Source organism: Jaculus jaculus, chromosome 5 (genome assembly GCF_020740685.1).
Source record: "Jaculus jaculus isolate mJacJac1 chromosome 5, mJacJac1.mat.Y.cur, whole genome shotgun sequence".
NCBI classification, from domain to species: domain Eukaryota; kingdom Metazoa; phylum Chordata; class Mammalia; order Rodentia; family Dipodidae; genus Jaculus; species Jaculus jaculus.
Window position 1 is genome coordinate 155,978,352 of NC_059106.1, and position 27,711 is coordinate 156,006,062.

General features: G+C 43.5%; 2 protein-coding genes across 6 annotated transcripts in view; one reads left to right on the forward strand and one right to left on the reverse strand.

Annotated features, from left to right (window-relative positions):
* Positions 1-1,462: 1,462 nt before the first annotated feature.
* Positions 1,463-11,333, forward strand: Sod1 (superoxide dismutase 1). Its single transcript, XM_045150629.1, has 5 exons — positions 1,463-1,630; positions 7,213-7,306; positions 8,880-8,949; positions 9,874-9,991; positions 10,899-11,333. Exons 1-5 carry the CDS (start codon positions 1,559-1,561, stop codon positions 11,004-11,006), a joined length of 462 nt encoding a protein of 153 aa, XP_045006564.1. The 5' UTR covers positions 1,463-1,558; the 3' UTR covers positions 11,007-11,333.
* A 1,885-nt stretch (positions 11,334-13,218) lies between these two features.
* Scaf4 (SR-related CTD associated factor 4) overlaps positions 13,219-27,711 on the reverse strand; it is a 71,726-nt gene continuing 57,233 nt past the window's right edge. For all 5 annotated transcript variants that reach the window (XM_045149723.1, XM_045149725.1, XM_045149722.1 and 2 more), the window contains exon 20: positions 13,219-14,534. In XM_045149723.1, coding sequence (XP_045005658.1) covers positions 13,576-14,534 — 959 coding nt within the window. In that variant the 3' untranslated portion in view covers positions 13,219-13,575. The remainder of the gene's footprint in view (positions 14,535-27,711) is intronic.

Consider the following 27,711-nt stretch of genomic DNA (forward strand, 5'->3'; position numbering starts at 1 on the left):
GTAGTCTCAGTGTGGCCTCAAACATATGGTGATCCTCCTACCTCTGCTATGATTAAAGGCATGCACCACCATGCCGGGCTTGACTGAATTAAGTTTTAATGCCCCACCACCATCCTCAAAACTAAATTCTGCCTCCTGAGCGGCAGGGGGACGTGCAGGAGGATTTAAATGGGAAGGACTTACATCCTTCAAAGGAGTCAAATAATTCAAAGTAGGCACAGGTCATCTCTCTTATTCTGCTCTAATATATATTGTTCTAAGCATTTCTGTGCACGTAGTTCAATATAAGTCAATGTCTATTGTGCTTTTTTTTTTTTTGCCACAAAAGTAGTTTGTACTTTTTGCTCATTTTGCAGTATTATTGAAATATTTTCCTTGAATTATCAAGTAATGTTTCTCTGTCCTGTTGCATGGAGCTATCACACGTGAGTTAAACATCCAGTCCTCAAGTGTGTGGCTTAGAGCCAAACAAACCACATGACGTGGCCTGGGAGCCAATCAGTTGCCATTTTGGTGTTTTCATCCTTGTGACCTGCCAAACATGCTAGAGCATACAGAATCTACCACTAACCACACAACATGGCGAAGCAGACCTGCCATCTGTTACTTGGGAGGCTGAAGCAGGAGGATTCCCACATAGGGTGTATGTCAGCGGGGGAGTGCTTGCGCAATCCCCAGCGCTGGCAAACACACACATACATATATACGTATGTACTTACATGCTAACGTGCCTCGGGCCAAGGACTAAGAAAACTGCAGAAAAGTTTTGTTCCAAGATTGGTATGCATGGACCTTATACGTTTCGTAAATCAGAAATCTGAAAAGTAGGACGCTGGAGAGAAGGCTCAGTGGTTAAGGCGCTTGCCTGCAAAAGCCCAACAACCTGGGTTCGATTCCCCAGAACCCACGTAAGCCGCATGCACAAAGTGGCTTCTGGAGTTCCTTTGCAGCGGCTGGAGGCCCTTGGCGCGCCCATAAGCTCTGTGCATCTCTCTCCTTGCAAATAAATAAATAAAATATTTTTAAAAAAATCCGGAAACCCTTGATACCACAGGGACACCAAGGAGCACCCATGAATTTCCTGAATAGCACACGCGGCGCTCTGGACAACATCCGTTCTAAGGACCGGCATTTAATTCCACAGACTGACTTCAGACTTTTAAGACGTACCATGGGCTTCGTGGTCTCCATTTCCGCCGTGCTGCAACAGAAAAGCTGCTTTTCACCCCCGGGCTTCGCCTTTCCCGACCTTCCTCCGTCGCGGGGCGCAGAGAGAGAAAAAAAGAGACAGCCGTCTCAGACCACGTCCCCACGCGACCCTCGACCCCGCCCCCTGCGCTGCCCGCCGGCCCCCCGAAGCCGCCGTAGGAGGTGGGCGGAGCGCGAGCGCGCTGATTGGTTCCGGGCCACAGTGGGCGGGGCGTGGAGGCGCGGCCTATAAAGCATCCGTGGCGCGGCGGCCTCGGCTTCGCTCGGGCGTGCGGTGCGCTGTGCGGGGTGGCCTCTCTCGGTCCTCAGAGCCCGGCCGACGTGCGTTCCCCGCCCTCCCCGGAGAATCATGACAACCAAGGCTGTGTGCGTGCTGAAGGGCGACGGTCCGGTCCAGGGCACCATCCACTTCGAGCAAAAGGCAAGGCCCGGGGCGCAGGCCCGCGGCGAAGGCCTCTGCGGCCGCCCATCCGCCCGCCCGCCCGCCCGCGCGCCCCCGCGTGCGCAGCGCACCGAGAGCGGGAGCGGCTCCCCGGGGCCTCGGGCTGCCCTCGGCACGCCCCCCGCCGCGCGGCCGCGGGTCCTCGGAGCCCGGCGTGCGCCCGCCGACTGCTGAGTCACCGGGCGGGGCGGGGTGGGGCGGGCCGGGGCCGGTAGGAACGGCCCCGCGAGCTGCGGACCCAAAGGAGGGAAGGGGGCACGCGGGCCGCCCGGGGGCTTTGGCCCCGCCGCGAGGTCTGCAGGCCTGGGTGGGGGTGGCGGGGGCTCCTTGCGGCGCTGTGTTCGGGATTCCCGCGGACGCCGAGTGGCGCAGTCCGGTTTCCGAGGGCGGCGAGGCGGCAGGGCCCGTTATCCCTCTGGGGCTGCTTTCGCGACCTTTGTGCCCATGTCGCAGGTCTGCAAGCGGCGTGGCCCGTAGTCGTTTTAGCGCAGCCCTTGAGCTAAGTCTGTTTCTATGTGCACGGACATACATATGCCTGCGTGCTGGTTGTGATCAACCAACTCGGTAGAGACCTCGTGTGGCGCTGTGCAGGAAGGTTCTAGGTCCCCCTATTCTAGGTCAGGGTCGGTCGGGAGGAGATGGCTTTGGATAATGATCCTTTCGTTTTCTTATTTCAAGACTTCACTAGTCGGAGATGACACTGTGGGGATTTTAAGGAGTCTCAAGGAAGACCAATTGCTGAACAGATTTTGTAAAGCATACAGAAATATTTTCTGAAATACTCATTAGTAACTGCAAAATATATGTGTCTCAAGGAAGCTGTGCTGAGACTTAAGGGAGGTTACCATGTGGAGGAAGATTTTGTTATACTTGGCTTACGCAGAATATTTAACAGGATGATGGGATTTCGTCTTCAGCGTTCTATTCAGATATGAAGAGACAGCAACTGTAGTGTGTATCTGTCTCCTTGTGCAAGGGAAAACTGATACAAGAATTTAGCTTTTTTTAAAAAATATTTTTATTATATATTTGCAAGCAGAGAGAGAATGAATGTGGGCGCACGAGGGCCTTCAGCTTCAGCAAACTCCACATGCATGTGCCACTTTATGCATATGGCTTTATTTGGGTACCGGGGAATTGAACCCCAGTCGTCAGGTTTTGCAGGCAAGTGTCTTTACTGGTAAGCCATCTCTCCAGCCTTGAGTTTAGGTTTGTTGTTTTTTTTCTCTTTAACTGATCTCTGTATTTTCAGAAGTTTCTTTGGCATTTGATTGCATTTGCTGTTTCATGTGACAGGATTTGTCTTGTTCTTTTTCTTCCTCCCACATAATTCACCACCTCTACAAGATCTTGGGAAACTCTGAAGGATGTCCTCCCTCAACTGTGGAAAACTGTGAACACCAGTTACCTAAGGGTTCCTCCCAAAACCCAGGTTCCTGTCAGTTTTCCACTTGTCCTGAGCAGTTTGCAGACTTTAAAAAAAATTATTTATTCACTTGCAAGGAGAGAGAGAGCAACAGACCGGGTGCTGTGCACCAGGGACTCTAGCTGCTGCAGATAAACTAAGGATGCATGCCTCACTTTGTTCATCTGGCTTTATGTGGGTACTAGGGAATGGAACCTGGGTCCTTGGGCTTCTCCGGCAACTATTGAGCTGTCTCTCCAGCCCTTTAATTTTTTTTTAATTTTTATTTTATTTACTGGGGCTGGAGAGATGATGTCTCAGTAGTTCAGATGCTTGCCAGCAAAGCAAAAGGACCCAGGTTCAATTCCCAAGTACCAACATAAAGCCAGATGCACAAGGTGGCGCGTGCATCTGGAGTTCGTTTGCAGTGACTAGTGGCCCTGACGTGCTCATTCTTTCTCTCTTTATCTGCTTCTCTCTCTCCTCTCAAATAAATAAAATATTTAAAAAATTACTTATTTGCAGTTTGCAAACTTACTGATGGTTTCATGGTGCCCTTTGCACCTGATGAACAACACCAATGGCAGTAATGAATTGGCTGTCAACTTTGGTTTAGCTTAGTCAGTGTTTACAGTTTGGGTCAGTTGCTAATACTTCATTCACAGTCAGAATTTTCTCCTCTCCCATAAGTCCAGATTCCCACTTTTCTTGAAAAATTGGAGATGTACTCCAAGGTCTGAGCCTCAGGCCACGCTTGGCTGGGGCATGCACACTCCACTTTGCTTTGTAGGCCTGTTCTACTCTCTTAAGATGAGCGTGCTTCCTGCATGGCTGCTCCCTAGCAGCTTTTTTTTTTTTTTTTTTTAAGATTTTATTTTATTTTATTACAGACACAGAGAGAGTGAGAGAATGGGCATGTCAGGGCCTCTAGTCATTGCAAACAAACTCCACACACATGCTCCACCATCTGCAATCTGGCTTACATGGGATCTGGAGAATCGAACTGGGGTCCTTAGGGTTTGCAGGCATGTGCCTTAACTGCTAAGCCATCTTTCCAATCCCCCAACAGCTTTTTATTTTTATTTTTGGTTTTTCAAGGTAGGGTCTTGCTCTAGTTCATGCTGTCCTGGAACTCACTATGGAGTCTCAGGGTGGCCTTGAACTCATGGTGATCCTCCTACCTCTGCCTCCCAAGTGCTGGGATTAAAGGCGTGTGCCACCATGCCCGGCTCCCAACAGCTTTTTAAAGAACTACTTACATGTGTTGTGCACATCACCCATACAGTAGAGATTTGAGAGAATCTGCCCTTAAAAAAACATAAAAGCTAAAATTTTAAAAGAATTTTGAGAACTCTATTTATATGAACATAATGCAAATTGGTCACATTTCCATTGGGTTTTACTTTTATATTTCCTCTCCCCTCCTCCCATTCCCTTGAGTGCCATCCTCAGTGAGGGACCGGAGTGGGGGGGGGGGTGAGCAGGTATCAATAATCACTGTGGGCTCATGAATCTGCCAGTCTCTCTTGGGTGGAGGGCAGACAATGCTTCAGAGTAAGTTGTACCCTCTGGCCCTTAATGTTCTTCCCACCCCCTCTTCTGCAGTGTTCCTTGAGCCTGGAGGGTGTGCTAAAGTCTCTGTTAGAGTTGAGCTCTCAGTAGTCTTCTGATTTTCTGCTCTGATTAGTTTTGAGTCTCCTTAGTGTCCACTGCCATCTCTGGACGAGACTCTCAGGCTGGCAGAGTAGTAGCCCTTGCATTTAATCCATTTCTGGGCCTTGATGGATGTGATAGAGATGACTTGTGTCTCATGCTAGGTAGTCACCTTTCTTTTCTTGTCATTCTGGTGTGCTCCATCTGTGAAAAGCAGATTTTCTAGCCAAGAGTGAGAACAGCATGGACCAAAGGTGATAAGCATAGACATTTAGAAGACGTTTTGATGGACATTTTCTCTCCTTTTAGCCAAATAACAGTGCAAGTCTCCCATAGGGCTAATGACCTTCCAAGCCACACGCTTCTGACTTGATTTTCAATACCAGATATGAATTTCCTCCCACTGAGCAGGCTCAAAAGATTGGTTGATTACCCCCGTAGCCTGTGTGCCACTGTTACACTAGTGTGTCCATTTTACCTGGCTGGTTGATTTTGTAGCTTGCAGTATTCACTGCTTGTTCATGCTGTTGGTGACCTTTCTTCACCCAGCAACTCAGAGCCCTTTCCAGCACTATGAATGCTATCCTGATCTGAGCTGGCTTCCGTCTTAGTTCCAACATAATCTGTGATTGTCCTGCGATCGCAGTCTGTGCTATCTTCAGCAATAAGGTCTTAGCGTTAGTTCTCAGAACCTGCCCTTTTCTCTCTCTCTGTTCTCCTAATAACAAAGTTGGGGGATGGTCAGTGTTTACATTTCATTGTTTTCAAATTTAAAGGTTGTACTTAGAAGAATTATTCTCAAAAGAGGGAGAAAGGCCACTAGCTGCCAGGACACTTCCTCTGAGCAGTGGCATCTTCCTGTGAAAGGTCAGATCTTGAGTTTACCTTCTGACGGAAACTTTTACTAGATTAGCCTTAACAGTAGTAATGAGACTATTTAATATATGAGTGTAATTTGCTTATTAAAGCATTTATTGAGATATAAGAAGACACATACAGTAGTGTATGCAGGAGTCTGAAGTTGATGGGAGAAAAGAGGACAGACTCGGGCATATTTTAGACTTCTTGTCCCTGGCTATTTCAGATAGAACTGGGCTGGAGAGAGGGCTCAGGGATTAAGGCATTTGCTTGCAAAGCCTTGACACTCTGGGTTTGAGTCCCCAGTACATACATAAAAGCAGATACACATGGGATCACATGCATCTGGAATTGTTTGCAGTGGCAGAAGACCCTGGCATGCCCATTCGTGTTCTCCTCCCTCCCCCCCATCAAATGAATAAAAATATTTATAAAAAGGTAAAATGCTGGGCATGGTGACACACATCTTTAATCCCAGCACTTGGGAAGTAAAGGTAGGAGGATCGTGGCTGTCAGTTCTAGGACAGCCTAGAGCAAGACCCTACCTTGGGGAGGGGAGGGAAGGAGGTAAAACATGTAAAAACGAAACAGAACCATTTAACTAGAAGATACCAGTGTGTAGATTGCTGTGGGTTCTGGCTCCGGAGTTAAAGTAATTGGAATTTGGTGTGTAGTCTTGCAACACCTTTACTCGACGCTGTTGTGCCTGGCGGTGGATGACGCTGCTTTGGTTTTTCATCTCATGGAGTGTGGTTATTCTTTTTGTGAAGTGGAAGGTTGTCTAGCTTGAAGATGCTTGAAAGAGTAACTGGTTCGACTCCATCCCCTGGGGGGTGGTGAGGTAGATAAGTTATTTGCTGACCATTAAGTGAAAGGAACGATGGGAGCAGACTGCAGAGTAAGGGAAGCCAGGGGTACTCCTCAGGCTGCTCTTTATTGTGGAAAAGTGTCTGCATGAAGGAAGAGCAAAAGGCTGCAGAATGTATAACTTTTTAGGCTAAGTTAGGGGGTGTAGCTTGGTGGTAGGACACTTAATAGAGAAACTGGAAGGCCCTGGCTTTGGTCACCAGCACCACCCACTACAAAGAAAAAGTTTGGTGTGTACACATTGTCACAGTGTACAAATACAGCCTATTTAGAAATATTTATGCAGTAACCACATTCTTACATTACATACTCATTTAAGAGTCAAGCCCTACAAAGTGCAGTGTATGTTTGTCCATCCGTCAGTTCCTGACACCTGGGTTTAGAAGAGGACCACCACCATCTCGATGAGACATAGGCCTATTGTCTAGAGTAAGGCAGCTTGCTTGGAGGGTCACTGGTTTGAAAGTGGCATACCTGGGATACAGACACTGAGTCTTCCGGCCCTCAAGTCTATGTTTTTTTTTGTTGTTGTTGTTGTTATGGGGGGGGTGGGGGTTGAGGTAGGATCTCAATCTAGCCCAGGTTGAACTGGAATTTTTATGTAGTCTCAGGTTGGCCTCCAACCTCTACTTTTACCTCCCAAGTGCTGGGATTAAAGGCATGAGCCACCTCACCCCGCCCCTCAAGTCTTTTACTGTGAATGATAAAGGTAAGTCAACTATTTTTGTTCAGGAGTATTTGGGCTCAAACTTAATGTCTTTATTTATTTTCTATAAAGGCAAATGGTCCAGTTGTACTATCGGGACGCATTACAGGATTGACTGAAGGCCAGCATGGGTTCCACGTGCACCAGTTTGGAGATAATACACAAGGTGGGTCTTGGGCTGGCTGGGCGCCGTTACACCGGCTCAGATAGACAGGGTGGAGTCTAGTAGTGTCACACCACTAGGAAGCCTCAGCGTGCCGGGCGGGTACACACATCTTTAGTCCCAGCACTTAGGAGGGTCGCCGAGAGTTCAAGGCCACCCTGAGACTACATAGTGAGTTCCAGGTCAGCCTGAGCTAGAGTGAAACCCTACCTTGAAAAATAAAAAAAAAGAAAAAAGGAAAGAAAACTATAGTTTTTTCAGTGGTCAAGTTAAATGACCATTAAGGTCAACCTTTAGAAAACTAGCCACAGAAGTGGTCTTTGACTCCTTAAGTTGGGAAGATGCCCTGAGCATTTTAGAAAACAATAGAAAAATTGAAACAAAAAGTGAAGCTTCTTGCTTATCTTGGTTACTGGGAGCTGGAACTGAGGTCGGGGCTTCAGCGCAGGCTCTGGTTGGTGCTGAGCGCCACGCCCCACGTGAGATCCGTAGCGGGACGCGAGTGTGATTCGGTCTGAAGACCGCGTGAAGACTTGATACTTTGGAACAAGTTCTGTTTTCTGTTGAGAGTTAGAAGCAAGTTAGCAAAAAATTCTGGGGGGAAATTGACTTTAGTTATATTTGAGTAAAAACCTGCACTTGGTGATAGCAAACTTCTTATGACAACGTACTTATTTTTTATTTGCTACACGGTTCCAGAGGGTGGAGTCCATCGTGGTGGGAGGGCGTTTGACTAGCACTTGTGTCCTGCTCCTACTGGCCGGAAACTTGCTATCCTCCGTTCTTTTCTCCCAAGTGCTTGAATTACAGGCAGGTACAATTTGCAGTTGTGTGTAATATGCCATAATTTGGAGCCAAGTTGTAATATGTCCAGGTTTGGTCTATTTCACTAGTTGTTAAAACTCCCAGGTTGCTCTGCTTCTGTTTAAGAGGTGATTGCTGTGGTAACTGGGTCCTGCTAAACTGCTTCCAGCCTCCTGCCCCACTGGGAACTTTCTCTTGGTTGCCAAGTGGAGAGAGGCCTGCATGTGCAACGATTTCTATGTTGTGTTCCTCATGGATGGCACCCCTGAGCCTCAGGAGCACCGTTAGTACTGGTTGCTTTGGAATCGTACTCCCCAAGTTGTGCAAGGTGATGGTGTATCTTCTACTTGCACCAAGACAAGGCCAGAGACAGAGAGCTGCTTGGCATAATGCGGTCCGGTAGTGAAGGTATGCTACCTTCTTAAAAGCCAGGGCCATAAGTTTTTGAAGATCAAATCTGGCCACTTTTTAGGAAGAAGCCAGAGCCAAGTGTGGTACTGCATTCTGGTAATCCAAATAGTTGGGAGGCTGAAGGAGGATCACAACTTGAAGGCCCAGCCTGATCTGCCTACTAATACTTTTTCAAAAAAGGAGTCAAAGCCCAGAGAGCAATGGGAACTTGATCCATTAGGAAGTTGCCTCCCGCTGTACCTCACCCACTGTTTATACCAAGGCGTCCCTTCCTGCTTGTGTTACAGGCCAGTATTTTCTGCATTAGAGAATTTAGGCAATGAATGATACATAATGTTCTTGTTTTTGTTTTTGTATATAGGCTGTACGAGTGCAGGTCCTCATTTTAACCCTCAATCCAAAAAACATGGTGGGCCAAAGGATCAAGAGAGGTGAGCCACAAGATGCTTAACCCTCCCAGTCATGGGGAAGGCTTTGCAGGGTTGCTGGGCTCTGCGTGTCCCCAGGTCTGAGTGCTGGGAACAGGAGCTGACAAACTGGGACACTTAACAGTGATTTCGTTTTTAACATTTATTGAATATGGAACTAATACAAGTGCCAACAGGACTAACACGAGAAATGTCATGAATAACAGTACTGTCAGTCTCTAGCCGAATAAGCCATGGAGAAACAGACACTTCTGTAGATAAAAAATGATAATGAAAACTATTTTGAGACTCTATTAATATGTGAAAACTTTTTAGGAAAACACTAAATTTTAAAATGACAAGAGTTGGCTTGTTTTCATAATGCTAATAGTTATCAGGCCTAACTCAGTAGTCTATCCTTTGGTATAATACCTCTGAAATTAGAGATGTGCCTCATACAATAACTTCTCAGAGCATCACTTTGAATGCTTGATTGAAGAGCTGTCCTAGCTGCTTGTACAATGACTTGTTTTTTGGTATGTGTGTGCACAGGCGGGCACCTACTCCTTGTGCACACATGCGGAGCCAGAGTAGAGTGCCACGAGTTCTATTGCTCTTCTGCTTTGTTTCCTTGACCCGGACCCTCTGAACCTGGAGGGCGTAGGCCTGTGGGGCGTTGTCTGGTGCTCATGCGGGCGCTGGAGCGGGAACTCAGACCCTCCTGCTCGTTGAAGCAGGCACTTTTACCGGCACAGCCATCTCCCCAGCCCCACCACTTGTGTCCAGACCTGTGTCTAGAAAACAGGTCTTGGTGGATAAGTGCTGTGGACTTCCTTCTCTACACTCACGCATTTGACCGGGTCGGTCCGATTCTACTGTAAGTCACACACACTCCTGATGTGAAGCCTGAACTCAGTGCTGATCCAGCTGGTACATTGTCTGTGTTAGGCATGTTGGAGACCTGGGCAATGTGACTGCTGGCAAGGATGGGGTGGCCAATGTGTCCATTGAAGATGCCCTCATCTCACTCTCGGGAGAGAATTCCATTATTGGCCGTACAATGGTGGTAAGTTCTCATATGAAACATACATGAGAGTTCTGACATAAGGTAATGAGAATGAGTCTTTTCATGACATTAGTCCTAGCTTCTAAAGAGTGACATAAATTGTGTGGTGAGTTCAGAATAGAATGGGAGGCTACTTTATTGGATAGAATAGTGAAGAATTTATCTAGGTCAGTTAGGAACATTGTTTGCTAAACTGCAATAAAAAGCAGGTTACGTTTGGTTATACTGAACCTGATTTGGGGAAACAGTAGTCTTTAGTTTTAAAACAGCCAAATGTTCTCGCTGTGTTCACTCCTTTATTGTTGATTCTACAATCTGCAATGGATTTCAGTGTTTCTCATCAGGTCTGTAGGTTATCATCAGCTGGTTGCCATGGAGCTCTTTTCCTAAGTTACCCTTGGTTCATGAAGAACACCAAGTAGTAAGGCTCTTGCCCACCTCAGCAGTTCCCTTTCAGTAGACACTTCTTTTTAGGTGACCCTTTATCCTCAGCATTTTCTTCAGCCCTATTGGTGAAGCAGAACAGTCATTTGTAAATGTTCCAAATAGTTATGTTTTTAGGAATGCCTTACTTATAAGCCTACATACAATTCATTGAACCTAAGAGTTTGTTCATTTTCACTCTCATTTTTTTTCAAAGAAATCTACACAAGAATGACTACAGTAAGATTAATAATTTTTCCAAGGGAATTACTAGCATTTGGGCTACATACAGTTGCTTGGGTTCTTAGTAGAGCTAACAATAATTAACTAGTGTTTAAGGGTAGTGTGTGCCACCAGCAAGAAAAAACCCTTGAGTAGCAGTCAGCACCATTATAGCTTATTGACTGTCCTAACAAATTTCATCTTTGCCATATTGCTGGGAAGATGATGGCCCCAAGGTAATTTTTTCTTTTTCTTTTTCAAGGTCCATGAGAAGGCAGATGACTTGGGCAAAGGTGGAAATGAAGAAAGTACAAAGACAGGAAATGCTGGAAGTCGTTTGGCCTGTGGTGTGATTGGGATCGCCCAGTAAACATTCCCTGCCATGTGGTCTGAGTCTCAGTAGCTCATGTGTAAACCTGCTAGCTTTAGAAATTGAACTTCATGAACATTAAACTGTAATCATTAAACGTAATTGTGTGACTTTTCTTTAACTACTTTAAATACTTGTAATTAAAAATGATTATGATCACTTGGAAGATATGTATAGTTTTATAATTCATTGAATTAAAGTGTTTCAATGTATTTCTGTATTCTGCCAGAGTTAATCACATACAGGTATTTTACTTTCTCATTCAAGCTTGTCAGTAAACACCATGTATGACACGATTTTGAGCCTATTAAAGTATCCAAGTGACAATTCTGAGTTAGCTTTGATATTCATTTCATACATTGATCTTAAATATATCATTTTAGGCAAGGCCATGAAAATGTACAGATATTGCACAGCTTGTCTTTGGGCTTATGCAGATGGGCTGTACCTTGTCAGCTTTAGGAAACTTGAGAAGTTTCCCTCATCAGCATCACCTTTTGATTCACATAGTGCTGAATGTTAAGATTTAGGTGCTGTGATTAAATAAAGAGCTCTGTTAGCCAAGAGCCACGTATCTATCTGTAGGTGTCAGAGTCTGTGTTCAGATGGATCCTCTACAGATACTGTGGCAGTAATGGAAGAAGCCAAGGGACTGTCTACACTGGGTTCCAGTTATAAGACTTCACAACCCCAGTTAGTGAAATCATGTCTCTTTCTCAGTATAGATACGTACCCATAAGAGAATGTTACAGTCAAATTCAAGTTTGTGACTGCCTAAAGTATAGTCAACTTAAAACCTGAAAAAATAATTGTAGTAAGCTCAAGTCCTGTTCATTCAAAAATGTATACTTGAGGTAGGGAGATGGTGGGTTAGATGCCCCAGTACCCACATAAAGCCAGATACACAAAGTGGCGTGTGTGTCTGAAGTTTGTAGGGCAAATACTTATCAAATATAAACCATTTTGGGAATAGATTGGAGAAAGGCATTATAGTGTTCTGTTCTGAATTATGCTAAACAAGGAATATGCTCATAGTTACTGTTTGGGTAAAGAAGAATGTCACAGATCTCCTGAATGCAGTTTGTTGCCAGTGTAGGGTGAGTCAAATATAGAGACAAATTTGGAAAGTCTTTTGTTAATACCATTTGGTGCCTTTTGGTTTTTTTGGGCTCAATATAGTTGGAAATACAAGCTATGAGTCTGCCCTTGCAATCTTGATGGATAATCAGATGTATGTATTTCCACAATATTTTTGGTTAACACAAATTAGGCAAGAATAGTTTTCTAAAAATTTTAAGTCCACAGAAATGAAACTGGGTCTGGCTGGAATCAGGCACATTGCTCTACATTTATCCTCATAACAGACCTTGCCCTTAAAACCCACAGCAGTAAGTTTCACTGGGGGTGAGGTGAGGGCAGAGAAAAAGCTGACAGCCCTGTCCTCAAAACCGGGGCAGCTTAAGCATGTAGTTTAAGGCAAAGATCTGCAGGCTGTAATACTTGGGTTGTACGACATGACATCTTGGCACTGGGAAAGCACTTCTATGTCCATGCTCTTCAGTACTGTCAGATACAGACTTGGTTCAGCTTCAAGCAGTACTTCCACATTTTACATCCTAACCCAGTAATTTTAAGCAAAAGAGATAAAAGTAATTTGTGGCAAAGTTATTGTACCTCTACCTAGCAGTAGAGTTAAAATAGGTGGTAAAGGGAGTAGGAAAGGCTTATAGGAATTGCTAAATTGTACTTAAGGCCAAAAGACTTTAGATTGCAAGTGTTAACCTTAATTTCATTTCACTGTTTAAGAAACTTATGGGGTGATTATATCAAATTTTCTAAGTAAGTAATGCCCAGCCATCAGACGACTTATAGTACAATGTATAATGTTGGGAGTCCCAACTCTTCCCACAGCAGAATTTCTTCACAAGTTAATTGGGGCAACATTACCACAAAGCCAATGGAGAAAAGAAAACCTTGATTGAACTGCAAACACTAATCTTTCTAATTAACATTTAAGGTTACTAGCCTTTATGATCAAAATGCTAAAAATCAAAAGTATTACAAATGAATGTTTGCAAGTAACTCCATAGTGTCTTATTTCCATCAAACACATCTACAAAGACTAATTAATTAATACATTACAGCTCAAGCTGCCAGTTACACGATCCTCTTCCACCTCAGTGCAGTGCAGGAAGAACAGCACACATTGAAGTTTGTTACGAAAATAGAGTTTATTAAAAACATCCCTATTGTTTTGAGGAGCTTTCACCGTTACCTTGTCTTAAATTAAAAAAAAAATAGAGAGCACTTCTAATTACGATTTGTAAACTTTTTAAAGTCAAAACTTTTAAAAAGTTACAGCAAAAAGGGTAATATTCATATTTTCAGTATTTTTTTTTTTGTTATTTTGTGGCTATTTTTAAATAGAAGGGAAGCAATCAAATTGCTTACAATTCCCCACTAACTACTGTGGGGCTGCGATTAGCAGGAGCAAATATAATACAGCTTTTGTACACCTCAAGCTCTACACACCACAAGTGTCACCGTCACATTTGTCAAGTTCTAGTCTCTAGCGAGGAGCCTCTGCTGCTGAGCCAGAATCCTTGTCGGGTTCAACGGATGAGGTAGCCTCAGCAGGCGACTCTTCGGAAGGCTTTACCGCTGGGGCCGGGGCCGGGGCCTCCCCTTTATCAAGTTCTGAAACAGTGTCTACATTCCCCACTTTGCCAGGGGGAGGTTCAATGGCTTTGTTACCTCCTGCCCTGTCTGTCACTTCAGGCTTTTCCTTTCCTCGGGTTTCTTCCTTCTCTCTACGAGACTCTCTATCTCTAGAGTCCCTATCCCTGTCTCTGTCCCTGTCTCGATGCCCACTAGAGCGTCTGTTTCTATCTTCCAAGTCTCTGTGCCTGTCCCGGTCAGGACTCCTCCTTCCCCACTCTCTCCTTTCACGACTACTATTCTCTCTGTCGTCATTACGGCTCCCATACCGTTCCCGGTCATTTTCCACCCTATTTCCAAAAGATCTTCTGCCAAACCTTTCTTGGTCTCTACCTGAATTGAACTGCTGCCTGCTATCATTTCTAAACTGCTGCTGCTGCTGCTGAGCTGCCGCCGGCGGCTGTGATGGGGGCGGCTGCTGTGGCTGTGGTGGAGGCGGCTGCTGCTGCTGCGGCTGCTGCTGCTGTGGTTGCTGCTGCCTTCCGTCTCTGTCTTCAGGTCCGCCTGGGCCTGGCCCTGGGCCCCCAAGCCCTGGCATTCCACCAGGCCTGACAAAGGGGCCATGAGGTGGAAAGGGCCCTTTCATTCCATGAGGTGGAGGCATTGCAAAGCCCCCTGGTCCTGGCGGAGGACCTCTGTGCATCATGTGTGGTGGCATGGGGCGGGGTGGCATCATAGGGAACCGCTGCAGATGAGGTGGAGGCATTCCAGGGGGGCGCTGGAGTGGAATCATGCCAGGTCGGGCACCAAGAAGGCCAGTAGATGGTGCCTGCAGCCCAATTACAGGACCGGGTGCAACTCCTTGAGTGCCTAAAAAGTAACAAGAAATCAAAATGTAAATACTACAGAAGATGCAATTCTAGTTCCAGCTGTCTCCTATGCAGGTACAACACAAAATTCTATCCAGAATCAGTTTCACGATCTCAAACTGCAGGAGGGAGTAGAGCAAAGGAAAGCAGTCACAGAGATTCAACCATTAAGGACACAATACAGGGAGAGGCCAGCAGCAATAAAGAGCTGGAAAAAGAAATTAAAATACACTACACTTTGAAGAACAGCTCTGAGAAGTTATCCTACCACTCCAAATACCTAAGCAGTATGCCAAGTCCTAATGAAAGAACTGTCATTGTTGCCAACTAGAACAGACAAATGAAGCATATGTCAGCAAATTCTGTAATCTGATTCTGTTAACTTACTACTGCAACTGAAAGGCCAATGACCTAGAACACAGGTTTCATGCTATTTTGTCCAGTTAAAGGGCTCCATGTACTTATTCCAATATGCACCACTTAAATACTAATGTTGACAACATAAAGATCCACATGAAAGTGTAAAGTTGGAGCTGGAGAGATGGCTTAACATTTAAGGCATTTGCCTGCAAAGCCAAAAGACCTAGGTTCGATTCCCCAAGACCCACATAAGCCAGATGCACAAGATGGTGTATGCGTCTGGAGTTCATTTGCAGGAGGCCCTGGCATGCCTATTCTCTCTATTTCTCTCAAATAAACAAATGAAAATAAAGGTGTGTACCACACCCAGCTAGCTTTAAAAAAGTGTAAAGTTTGTGTATACTTTTTCAAAGCACAGCACAGTGTAATCTGCTAGGTGACGACTGCTGAGTAACGTGGGATGTTCACTATTCACTCTCCTAAAGGAGATAAGAACGATGCAGCTAATGCTGTTCAAAGTAACCATGACTCACTGCTGTTTCCTGTTTATAGGAGTCCGCTCTGTCAAGTGTGAGAGAGACTCATGGAAATTCAACAACCCCTCATTTATCCTAACAGGAAAAAAAGGAGGGAGGGTGCGTTTTGGATCTTCCTTCCAAAGCAGATATTCTTCAAATATAAGTATCATAAAGCACAGTAAGCAGAAGTTACTATGATAAAGGAAAAGACATCTGAACTCAGGTATTTTGTCCCATTTGATCTAAATGTCCATTTTGAAATTTAGGATACTGAGGCATGTCCCAGATGCGTGTTTCTCTTCAGGAGCTTAGAAGAATTTCAAGTGAATACAAAGCTGTGAGTCTTCACGTTGACAGACTGGCACATAGACATTTTCAAAACTTCAAAAATCTGACAAATATTGGCTCACGTGTTATGATTAGCAAAAACTCTCATAACTAGTACTGTTTATATACTGAACGTATAAATGTGCAGGACGTCAGTTTGCTATGGTGGGGGGTGGGGTAGAAGGAAGTTGATTCAGGTTCTAACCTCACCACATCATGTTAGAGGAAAAAGCTGAAATCATTACTGAAGTATTGTATCATTTTTTTTTTTTTTCCAAGGTAGCATCTCATTCTGGTCCAGGCTGACCTGGAATTCACTATGTAGTCTCAGGGTGGTCTCGAACTCTCAGCAATCCCCCTACCTCTGCCTCCCAAGTGCTAGGATTAATGGCTTGTGCCACCACACCTGGCTGGGTCATATTTCTATTAGTGTCACACAAATATTTTTGTTTCCAATGTTACGCTGGCCATAATCTGTAGCCTGATCAAAGCTTTCTGCAGCTCATCTAAGTTACCCATTACTACCAGGAGCCTTTTCCATTATCATTGGTCAAGACGTGGTTTCCTTAATCACCAATCCTGACTGTGGCTGGAGGATGCAAGACCACCCATACTTTATAGAGCTAAAAGAGGAAATGAATCTTAATTAAACAGAAACCTCAGTTCTTAAAACCACATATGATCTTCAGGAAATCCATTCAAGAGTCTGTACAAACCTGGCGTGGTGGCACACGCCTTTCATCCCAGCATTCAGAAGGCAGAAGTAGGAGGATCACTGAGAGTTCGAGGCCACCCTGAGAATACAGAGTGAATTCCAGGTCAGCCTGGGCTAGAGTGAGACCCTACCTCAAAAAAACCAAAGTCTATAGAGATCAAGAGAGTCTCACTTTAGCCCAAGCTGACCTAGAACAGTTCAGGCAGGCCTCGAACTGATGATTTAATACACCTCTGCCTCCTAGGTGCAGGGACTAAAGGCTTGCACCACCATGCCCAGCATTTTTTCCCCCTTAATTTATTTGACAGAGAAAGGGGTGGGGGGAGAAAGAGAGAGAATGGGCATGCCAGGGCCTCCAGCCACTATAAAAACTCCTTGGCTAACGTGGGTCCTAGGGAATCGAATCTGGTCCTTTGGCTTTGCAGGCAAACGCCTTAACTGCTAAGCCACCCCTCCAGCCCCAGTTTTTAAATAAAGAAAAAAAGATCTGTTTAATACGTTTCATACCTGTGTGTGTTTTTGGTTTGCTTAAAATATTGTACACCCAGTGGCTGGAGACAGCTCAGCAGTTAAAGGTACTTGCTTGCCTGGGTTTGGTTCCCCAGTACACATGTAAAGCCAGAGGTACAGTGGCACATGCTTGTGGCACTGGCAGGCCCATTCTCACTCTGTCTGCCTCTTTCTCTCTCACAGATTAATAACTAAAAATTTAACAGAGCTGGGTGTGGTGGCACATGCCTTTACTCCCAGCACTTGGTAGGCAGAGGTAGGAGAATCGCTGTGAGTTTGAGGGCACCCTGAAACTATGAATTTCAGGTCAGCCTGAGCTAGAGTGAGACCCAATCTCGAAAAAGTAAAAACAAGACAAAACAACAACAAAAACCTTAACAAAGCCGGGTGTGGTGGTGCACGCCTTTAATCCCAGCACTCCGGAGGCAGAGGTAGAAGGATCGCCATTGAGTTTGAGGCCACTCTGAGACTCCATACTGAATATCCCAGGTCAGCCTGGGCTAGAGTGAGACTCTACCTTGAAAAACCAAAAACCCAAACCCAAACAGACAAAACAAAAAACATGGGGCTGGAGGGATGGCTTAGCGGTTAAGCATTTGCCTGTGAAGCCTAAAGACTCCAGTTCAAGGCTCGATTTCCCAGGACCCACGCCCATTCTCTCTATCTGCCTCTTTCTCTGTTGTTCTCAAATAAATAAACAACAACAAAAATAAATAAATAAAAATAAAAACTTAACAGGGTGGCAGAAGCCCTTGGTAGGTATGCAGGTAAACTTGAACTTTTATTAGGAAATCTTTATGCTGGCATTATGTACATACCAGTAAAACTATCATGTTTCTAGGCTAAAAGAACACATCAAGTAATAATTCATGTTGCCTGGAAACAACCTATGTAGTATCAATGAAATATTTTCTATTTAGAAACTTAAAAATTAATTCATACACCCAACACCCGAATCTTACACATTAACTCATTTAACAATCTAGGAAATATAAAAGATTCTTTCTTTCCAAAGTGGCAAAATGTAGTAGATGAAAATTTCAGTGGCTGTAGATGGCTAAGGTGGAACTGGAAAAGATGGTGTACCCGAGTGTGAGTCCCCAGCACAGGCCTGGGTTGGGTCTGAGGAAGGAGAGAGTACACAAGGCTTTATGAGAAACGAAGGACATGTTAGTGGTCAAAGGAGCAGCGTTTGAAAAGACTTAGGAAGGTGACACCCTAAGGTGCATTCTCCGGAGAACTGACTAGTATGAGGGTCACAGGCTGACCAGGTAGGTCAGATTTTACATGTGCCACGAGAAGAAAACTGGACAGCACCTAAGTGATGGAGGAAGCAGGAATCTGGGCAGAGGCAAAAGGACGGCCTTCTTTTGTCTGTTCTGGGAAATTGTGTACAGAAAAGTAAGGAAGGTTAGGTAGGACACTGATCAGTTGGCTCATAACTCCCAATACTCTCAAAGTACGGACAAAAGACTGAAGACAGAAGCCAGCCCTGGGAGCCAGTGGGCAGGACTGATATTTTGGTATTAAGAGATTTCTTTGAAAGAACTGTGGATCTTTCACGAATAAGAACAGAGAAAGGAACAATTTCAGGAGACAACTAACTACCCACGGTAACAGAGGACCTTGTACTACTTTGATGGGCACGTGTTTAAGTGGCAGCTCATGCACGTATACAGAGCTCAGCAGAGTAGTGTTGACATTGTCCAAAGGGAGAATTGGGAAAACACTGTATCAAACGTACTTTTAGAAATATTTACTAAAATCCAAGTCTCAGGGCAGGTCAAAAATGCTCCCAAATATTTGCATTCAATTCTGACAAAACACTGGAAGGTGCATGCTTATGTTAGTGCTTAGAAGACAGGAACGCTGTGGTCTTCAAGCTAGCTAGGGGCACAGAGCAAAGACACTCAGAAAGCAAAATTAAAATACCCCAACAAAACCAAATACACGGAGTGTAAATCAAGCTGGGTACTTCTTGTGATACTCAAATGGTTGCTGTAATGCAGAGGAGAGGTGGATGGCTACCATGGGAATAGATAAGTGAAAGGGCTACAAGGAGCAGCGAGTGATGACGACCTCATGGTTGGGGACCAATGCACATTTTGAAATCTCAGATTCATGGAAAAAGGCACACATGAGCTAGGCATGGTGGTGCACGATGCCATTAATCCCAGCACTCGGCAGGTGGGTTGCCGTGAGTTTGAGAACAGCCTGAAACTACATAGTGAATTCCAGGTCAGCCTGGGCTAGAGCAATACCCTATTTCAAAAAAAAAAAAGAAAAGAAAAAATATGCATACATTACACACACCCCTAAACCTCCCCCCTGCCCCCACAAAAAAGTGCACAGGTGGTTTTGTGCTAAGGATCGCTGAGTGCATGCAGTGAGGGAAGAGGTCAGGCAGTGAAACATAAAAGGTCTGATTTAAATACTGGAAGAGGAACCAATTGCAGTAATTGGCCAATTTCACAGAAGATACAAAATTTAAATGGGATCTTAAGCATGGATGCCCTATGTGAAAAGGGAAGGCAGGCCAGAAGGGAAGAGCGAGCTAGGCAAGCTTATTCCTCTCCCTCATGGCCACGCACCTCGTCTTCCACTCTACCACAGCCACTGGACCCTGGGTCTTACCGCAGTTAACTTCATTACTTCGGAATCCAAAGTACCCCAAATTTCTGACTCTCTTTCCATGTCAGAAATCACTTCCCCAGACTTCTTTGCCACCAGGCTCCCCCTCTTACCCAGAAAAACATAATGCTGTTTTTTTTTTTTTTTTTTTTTGTGATGCTGGAAATGGAACACAGGGCCTCACAAGCAGCTAGGCTAGTGCTTCCTCTACCTTTGAGCTATACCTCCACTTCCAATACTGATTTTTTACATGCAATTTTTTCCCATCTGCACCTACTCTTGGCTGCTGGTCACCGGAAGTACCACTATACTAACTACATGAACGCATGTGCTCTTCTCTAACCAGTAACCATGTATTTCCTAGTTAGTTCAACTCCCACCCTAGATGGCTACTTCACACGTTTGCTTCTCATGGCTGAGGAGATGGCTCAGTGGCTGAAGGTGCTTGCTTACAAAGGCTGCTGGCCTGGGTTTGGTTCCCACTCCCACATAAAGCTGAGTGCACAAAATGGCACGTATGTCTGAAATGGCAAGAGACCCTTGCGTGCCAATACAAATAAAATATTCTGCTTGCACCTTCATGTTTCTCCTTAATCTCCCATTACTCTTGGCTGGTTTTGTGACATTAGTAATAAGATCCTCACAGCCTAAAATTTGCCCACATAAAGCATTTTTTTTTGTATATTCACGTAACGAGGGAAGTATCAGTGTCAATTTTAGAACACTTCCATCATCCTCACCCCAGTTCTTTTCTATTGACTTGCCTGTTGTTAAGTCGTAGTCCTTTATGAAGAAAGGCTTCTTCCACTCGGCATTTCCCCAAGGCTCACCGTGTCATGCAGCATGTGTCAGCACTTCCTTTCTTTTTATCAGCCAATATTCTACCATGTAATTTTCCCACATTCTTTTATTTGTGGCCTAAAAAGTCCTTTAGCAACTTTCCGACCACCCACCATCAAACCTGTCAACGCGCATCCGTGCCTGCGCTTCTCCCGCGAGCACACCTCCAATGGTCAGCCCTGTCCCTGCCCTGCAGCTAGCCACCCACCTAGGCACCAAGCTACTCCGAGACCCCTGCTTCCACCCGAGCTCCACCTTCTGCTAGCTTTCCCCATTTTCTCCACTCTTATGAGTGAAAGGTGAAGTAACCCTCTTGCTCTGCATATTCTTTCAGCATTTACTTTGTGTCCTCACAGAGGAAACCTCCCCAGGATGTTCCCATTCTCTTCTGACCCAGTGGTTAGGATTTTGAACCTGTCATTTTAATTAAACTACTTCTCTCAAGTCACCAGATGACTTCATTTTGTGAAGTCCTGTTGGGCACTTTTTGAGACAGGGTCTTTGTGTAGCTCAGGGTGGCCCTGAACCTTCAAATCCTCCTGCCTCCACATCCCTAGTGCCAGGTGCATGCACCCCAAGCCAAGACTCGGCAGTGTGATGACCCGTTAGTAACCCCTGGTAGGACAGCTCTCCTTCCTAGACACTATCCTTATTCTCACATGACCTCCAGAATGCCCCTCTACTTCCGCACCCTAGCCCACTGGCTATACCTTCTGCCCTGTGCTGCACAGTTCAAAAATTGAAAACAAGCCACACTCTCAATGGAGTAATGCTACGGTGGACTTTAGCCCCACCAACTGCACCTTTATCTTGATATGCTTGCTTCCCCAAACATAAAACAAGGCTCCTGCCACCATGTGTACTTAGCTCAAATTTGAAATATCTCAGGATTCTTAGGTTGTGCCCACTTATCAATTCTCTATTTTACTTATCTTACTACTAGCAAATATCCTTATGCAGTGACAGAGTTTACATCTCAAGATTTCAACCAGTTGTGACATCCAGCATTCAAGTGGGTCAAGGCCATGCCCACAAATTTGTGCATCTTTAGAAGTAATGAGGCATTTTTGAAGGTACTATCTTCAAAATACATTCCAACTTCACATACTTGTCACCTTACTGTACCAGGCCAAGGAGCCATGAGCTGGCATCTCGTCCGCGACAACATCCAGGCAGGGCTCCTCTTGCCAGCTGTATCTGTTCTCTACCACACTCCTTACCACTCCCACTCACTTCCCTTGAGGCTCACTGCTCCAGCTGACCAGTTCCCCCAAACACATCATGTTCTTTCTTAATCTAGGTTCTTTCTGCTGATCTTCCGATAAAGTTCCTTTCCTTGGTACTCTTGTGGCTGACTACTCTCTCGTCAGGTTTCTCCCAATGTCTTACTTCAAGATGTCCACTCTGGCCATCCACTGATAAAGGCCTATCTCTTGTGAAAGCTTCCATGTGACATTATTGGATTACTTATAACCCAAGGAATATAAACTGCAGAAGACAGGTCTCATTTTGTCCATTCTATTCTCTTTAGGATCTGGAAAGATACTTGGCACACAGTAGGTTCCAAAAAAAGCTTTGAGGAATGAACAAAACTGATGCACGAGTGCATGGCAGCTGCGGACATGATGACCAAGCAGATGCCTCCTGGAATAAGAGCAGAGACTACGGGTACCAAGGTGGTGAGCGTCTTTATGGCATAAACCTTGAAGGTCCTGAATTGAGGTGTGTATGTGTGTGTGGGGGGAACCTCTGCATGTTAATTTACCTTCTTTGCTCCTAATTTCTACCTAGGGCACATATGGTGGGCAAGTGCACTAAACCACACCAAGGCTGCTATGAACCATCTCAACTCTTCAACCAACGACTATAGATCTGTAGGCAAATATATGAATGTGTACTGAATCAACAAAGGACATCTTCCTCTGTGACCTCATACTTTCAGAAAATGTCATAATAGCACAATCAAGACATGTACTTGTTTTGTCTAGATTCACTAATATTTCTATATATATATTTTGAAACTTTTCCATGTAATTATTATAGTAGGCATTGTGTTTTAAGAGCTAGTGAGAATGGAAGGTTGTCAGTTTTTAATAATGAAAGAATATCTCATACAATTAAAAAAATCCTTAAATGCTAACAAGATATGTTTAAAAGAAACTAAGACCTTTAATAATGCTTAAGGCAGGACTAGAGATATGGATCAGGCATTTGCTTGCAAAGCTTGCCTATCCAGGTTCGATTCCCCAATACCCACATAGCCAGATATACATGGCACATTGATCTGGAGTTTGTGCACAGTGGCAAGGGGTCCACTCGTCTTTTGATGATAAAATTTAAAATATATGTACAATGTTTGGAGCATATGTACTTCTGGCCTAAAGGTACACTGTACTGATAGAATCTAAGATATTAAAACACTCAGGAGGCAGAAGTCTGCACAGGGTGCACAAGTAGGAGGATCACCGAGAGCTCAAGGCCACCCTGAGACTACAGAGTGAATTCCAGGTCAGCCTGGGCTAGCGTGAGACCCTACCTCAAAAAAGCAAAAACAAAAACAAAACAAAAAATAAAACCAAACAAAATTCAAAAAAGATCTTCACTATTAGCCAGGTAAATTGAAATGCACTTAATCCATTACTAAATGTGATTATCTATGGCAATTTATTCACAATGTTAGCCCAAAATCTTACCTGAAATTCTCCACAGCAATATCTGTGTCTATCGAAATCAATCTAGAGCCCCAAGTTTCTGCCCTCCCTCCCTCTTCATGATGTTCCCCAGAGGTGTTCAAATTTAAAGGCGCTCTTCAGGCTCATGTGCAGCAGCATAGGAGTTGACAGCCCAGGAAGACAGAGAGTGTGATAAACACTTTGCATTCTTTTATACAAGGTTTCATTTATAGAGCTTTGTCTTCTGTGATACCGTACTGCATTCATGCATCAATTCATATCCCAGGTAGTATCTGGCAGGTTACCCATTATGGGGTATAGGTCAGTGGTAGAGCATTTAACTGCAGATTACTCACGATCCACTCCAACCATTAACAATGTTGTACATGCTAAATTGAAGGCACTGCAGTATGTATTCAGAGCCATCTCTATTATGTGACACTAGCAGAAGAGCATGGTATAACAGCTGAAAAACTGATTCAAACATCTGTAATAGGTTCAACGAACACTTCCAGGATGAGCTCAAGAGGCTTTCTGGTACATTCACTAGCTCATCATTTACCATAGACATACTGAAGTTCAATAAAAACTATGAAAACGAAAGCATCTTAGTACTCTTAATTTTTCTAGAATTTCCCCATTTTTCTTTCAATATTTATAGCTAGTTAGCACTTAACTAAATTACTGCACCAGTGTTATCATTGAAATGCTGTTAAAAATTACTAGTTATGCTGGGAATGGTAGCACATGCCTTTAATCCCAGTACTTGTGAGGCAGAGGTAGGAGGATCACTGTGAGTTCGAGGACAGCCTAAGACTACATAGTTAATTCCAGGTGAGCCTAGGCGAGACTGAGATCCTACCTGGAAAAATAAAAAAATTACTAGCTACCAAAAAAATTTAAGAAAAATCTAGGAGAGACCAGGTAGTGAAATTCAAAGCTAAGAGAAATCACCATAAATCAAATACCTATCTTAAAGTAATTACTAAAATTGGTGGTAAAATTATTTACCTTCTAGTTAAGTTTTAGGCATCTTAACTAGTTAAAGAGTGACATTTTGTTTGCATATAATTCACAAACCAATTCTGTCCCTTAAAATTTCTTGAAGTACCCTAGTGTCAGAGTTCAACTCATATGTCTACTCACAGCTAGGAAGGGACAGAAATGTACCAACCCAGTGTCCAGTAACTCAGCCTGCTAGGCCATCAATGTGTGTGAAAAGCAACCTTACATTTTAATACTATTCTTGTTCTTACACATTTTTATTAATAACCTTCACCATCATCTACAGGAGGGTGACAAAACAGGGAGGTGGTAATATTTTTATATTAATAATTAACAAGTAAATATCCTTTTTAAAAGACTTTCATTTCCACAAAAGGAATGAATCCAACCTAGAAGCGTTTGCATTTGAAAACATCTGGATATTCTATTAACACAACGGAGATAGGTAACACAAACAAACATTTGTTTTTGTGTACTTTTTTATTGTTTGGAACACCAAAGTAACCCAAACTGTACATTTACAATTAACTTTTTAATAAAAAAGTATGGTGTACATGAGATACATAATATACAAAAGGTTTAAAAAGTAAACATGTTTATACAATCAAAGAATGAACTGAATTGCTGCCATGTCTGATGGGATCCCTTCTCTTCTAGATGCCCAACTACTACAGAATGTCAACTTCAGCTTTTATGAAACCACTACTATTCTAGCTACTTTGGCCCACAAATTCAGTACCAGTACAGTTTTCTTTAATAATTACTATAGTGTGCCTAGGCAAACTTATACTTTCAGATCAGATGGTCAGTATTACTGAAAGAATCAAAACTTTAAAAAAAAAAAAAGATGGCTTAGTTCTCTCCAAATTCAGTAGTAGGGCCAACCTCAGCCCACCTCCAGAAAACAGGCAAGTTATCTCCAAACTAATCCCCAAACATGTGTGAAAAGACAAAGTTCTTTATGCCAAGCCACCCCAAATGCCTGTTCCCAAAATAATCAGGTCTCAATACGATTTTTCACCTGTTTTAACATTTGGCTAGCAGTTAAAAATACTAGTAATTTTAGAAATTGTAACCAGGAACTCAAGTCTTAGTGATACATGTACCTTCTATGACAATACAACTATTGGGTATCACTAATGGAATGAATGGGTTTAGATACTGAGCTGTGCTATTTAAGAATACCACCATGATTTAATATGTATATTTTTTCTGTAAGTCAAATGGTGGAACTTTTAAAACCTGTGTACCTTAAAAAGTACATAAGGCAACTATATCAAGACACATTTCTTTCTTAAAGAGCTTGCTTCCTGAGAAAAATATGGGAGTTTAAAATGAACCAGCTAAAGTATTATCAGTTTAGAATTCCCAGTATAAAGATTGTTCCCTCGTTGCCCTAAGTATAATCTACATTTCTTACCTGCAAAAGTACCACTGCTCACTAAGTGCCCACCCCATGCAGACCCTTGTCATGTCCTTCATGTCTGTTAGCCACAACCATCACCATCATCTTTATTACCTTTTCTGATAAGAAAATAGGAGTTCCTTATCAGCCTCTAGGCCTGATGTATTCTGGTCAACAAAACCTTTCCTTTTACTAAGGTAAAACATTAGAGCACCAAGAGGAAATGGGCATATCCTGGTCCCAGTACTCCCACATGTGGAAATGCCAGCAATACCTTGACCAATTCCTGATACTTTAGTATGGTGGCACCATAATGGGATTAATGCATTCTTTAATCATTGATGGAACTACGGTTCTTTTGAATGACTCCGCCTTTATTTGCACACAGATCAAGACAATAAAAAGCTACTCAAGAGCCCACAGATTAGATATCATGAGCAAATGTCACCCTCAAAGTAGGAAAATTTAATACCATCAGACATGTCCCAGATATAGTGGAGGTACCTGACCCCTTTGCAATCTTGTGACAGGTGAGCGTGGTGAGGTGGCAGCTAATGAGCAAGAGCACAGTGCTGGATGGTGGGGCAGGAGGAAATACTATTACCAAGCCAGAAACCTTGGAGTGAGTATAATGGCCACTCAGCTGAGAAATCCATGTTACCTCGGCAAAGGAGCTGTGTTACTATGAAGTGAAAGTCAGGGAAAGTGTATCTTCATGTTAACCTTTGCAATGAATCTTTGTAATAGTAAACAAAATGAAACCTTCATTCTCATTTTTCTCTCTCACTGAAGGTGCATGTCATATAATATTTTTTTCAGTCTTTCTTTTTGTGACAAGGGTTTGCTATGTAGTCCAGGCTGGCATCCACTGCAAGGATACTGGGCCTTAGCCTCTCAAGTGTTGGCAGTACAAAAATGTGACATGGCACCCTACTCTTTCAAGATTTGAAAGCACAGATTATTTTCCTTTTGTTAAGTGGAATTAGTGTATTCCATGTTAATTAAAAATACTTATTTTAATAAAATATGGTTTTAATTTTTATATCAAATTTTAAGTCTTCATTTCAAAAATTTGTTTTAAAAGTTTATAAAAAATGAAGTATCAAGAGACTTGTATTGAAAACCATTCATGTATCTATCCCCTCACACATGGAGCAATGACCCTCTCCAACGGACCTTCCAGCCTGGGGGAGGAGATAATACCCAGCAAGGTGTGTAAGGTAACGAGAAAGGCAGAGAAAGTGTTCAGTTTATTCTTCTCGCAGTGTTGAGCTTACCAAGTTAATTTTTCAAGCTTACCAACTTTTAATCAGTTTTACTTTGCTTCACGTGTTAGATGCAAAAGTTAAATTGTTCAACAGTGGAAAGAAATAAGGGGCAGTCTTTGGGACCTGATGTTACATCAGAGGCAGGTACTTACTCGAAACAGGGTTGTTTGAAAGCAGTGGCTATCAAACACTTGGAGATCATAAATCTTTCCATTCAATGAATTTACTAAGCCCAGAGAAAAGTACAAGTGCATACAATTTGTTAAGTTTCAGGTGACCCATCGTCCATGGACTCTACAAGGCGATTCCAATTTAAAAGGAATTCATAATTGGGGATGTATATGGAGAGGGTGTGGAGCAAAGGGAATGATTAGAAAATTATATCAGATTCAAGTTCTAAGAGTATGGTACAACCATCTTAGAAATATGTTTAAAAATTTCTAACAAAGTGAGACCCAAAAACTGTTCATGTTCCTTGGTTCCACGTTGCTTCTCCTCTGCCATTTATATAATAATGTGTATCTCCTTAAGCAACTTTCTCATTCAAAGCATCATTTTCCACCATTACAGCTACTGCTAAATTACTTGTGATAAGCCCCCAATCTGCCTTTACCATCCCCAATCTATACACTAGGGGAAATAAAAATAAGGTTATTGCATGTACAAGTTCAGTATTGGAAAGGGTTCAGCAATCACTTAAAAAAAGCAAAATGGGAGACGGGCGTGGTGGTGCACACCTTTAATCCCAGCACTCGGGAGGCAGAGGTAGGAAGATTGCCGTGAGTTCGAGGCCACCCTGAGACTACATAGTGAATTCCAGGTCAGCATGGGCCAGACTGAGGCCCTACATTGAGCCCCTCCCCCACAAAAGCAAACTGGTTTGTTTACTATAAATGTGGTACACATAATGAAAAGTAAAAATCCTCT

What these genes read in the sequence shown, in the direction of transcription:
- Sod1 (XM_045150629.1), top strand. Translation starts at nt 1,559, where the DNA reads ATGACAACCAAGGCTGTGTGCGTGCTGAAGGGCGACGGTCCGGTCCAG. An exon ending in GTTTGGAGATAATACACAAG is followed by an intron (nt 7,307 to 8,879) that starts GTGGGTCTTGGG and finishes TTTTGTATATAG; the next exon opens with GCTGTACGAGTGCAGGTCCT. An exon ending in TTATTGGCCGTACAATGGTG is followed by an intron (nt 9,992 to 10,898) that starts GTAAGTTCTCAT and finishes TTCTTTTTCAAG; the next exon opens with GTCCATGAGAAGGCAGATGA.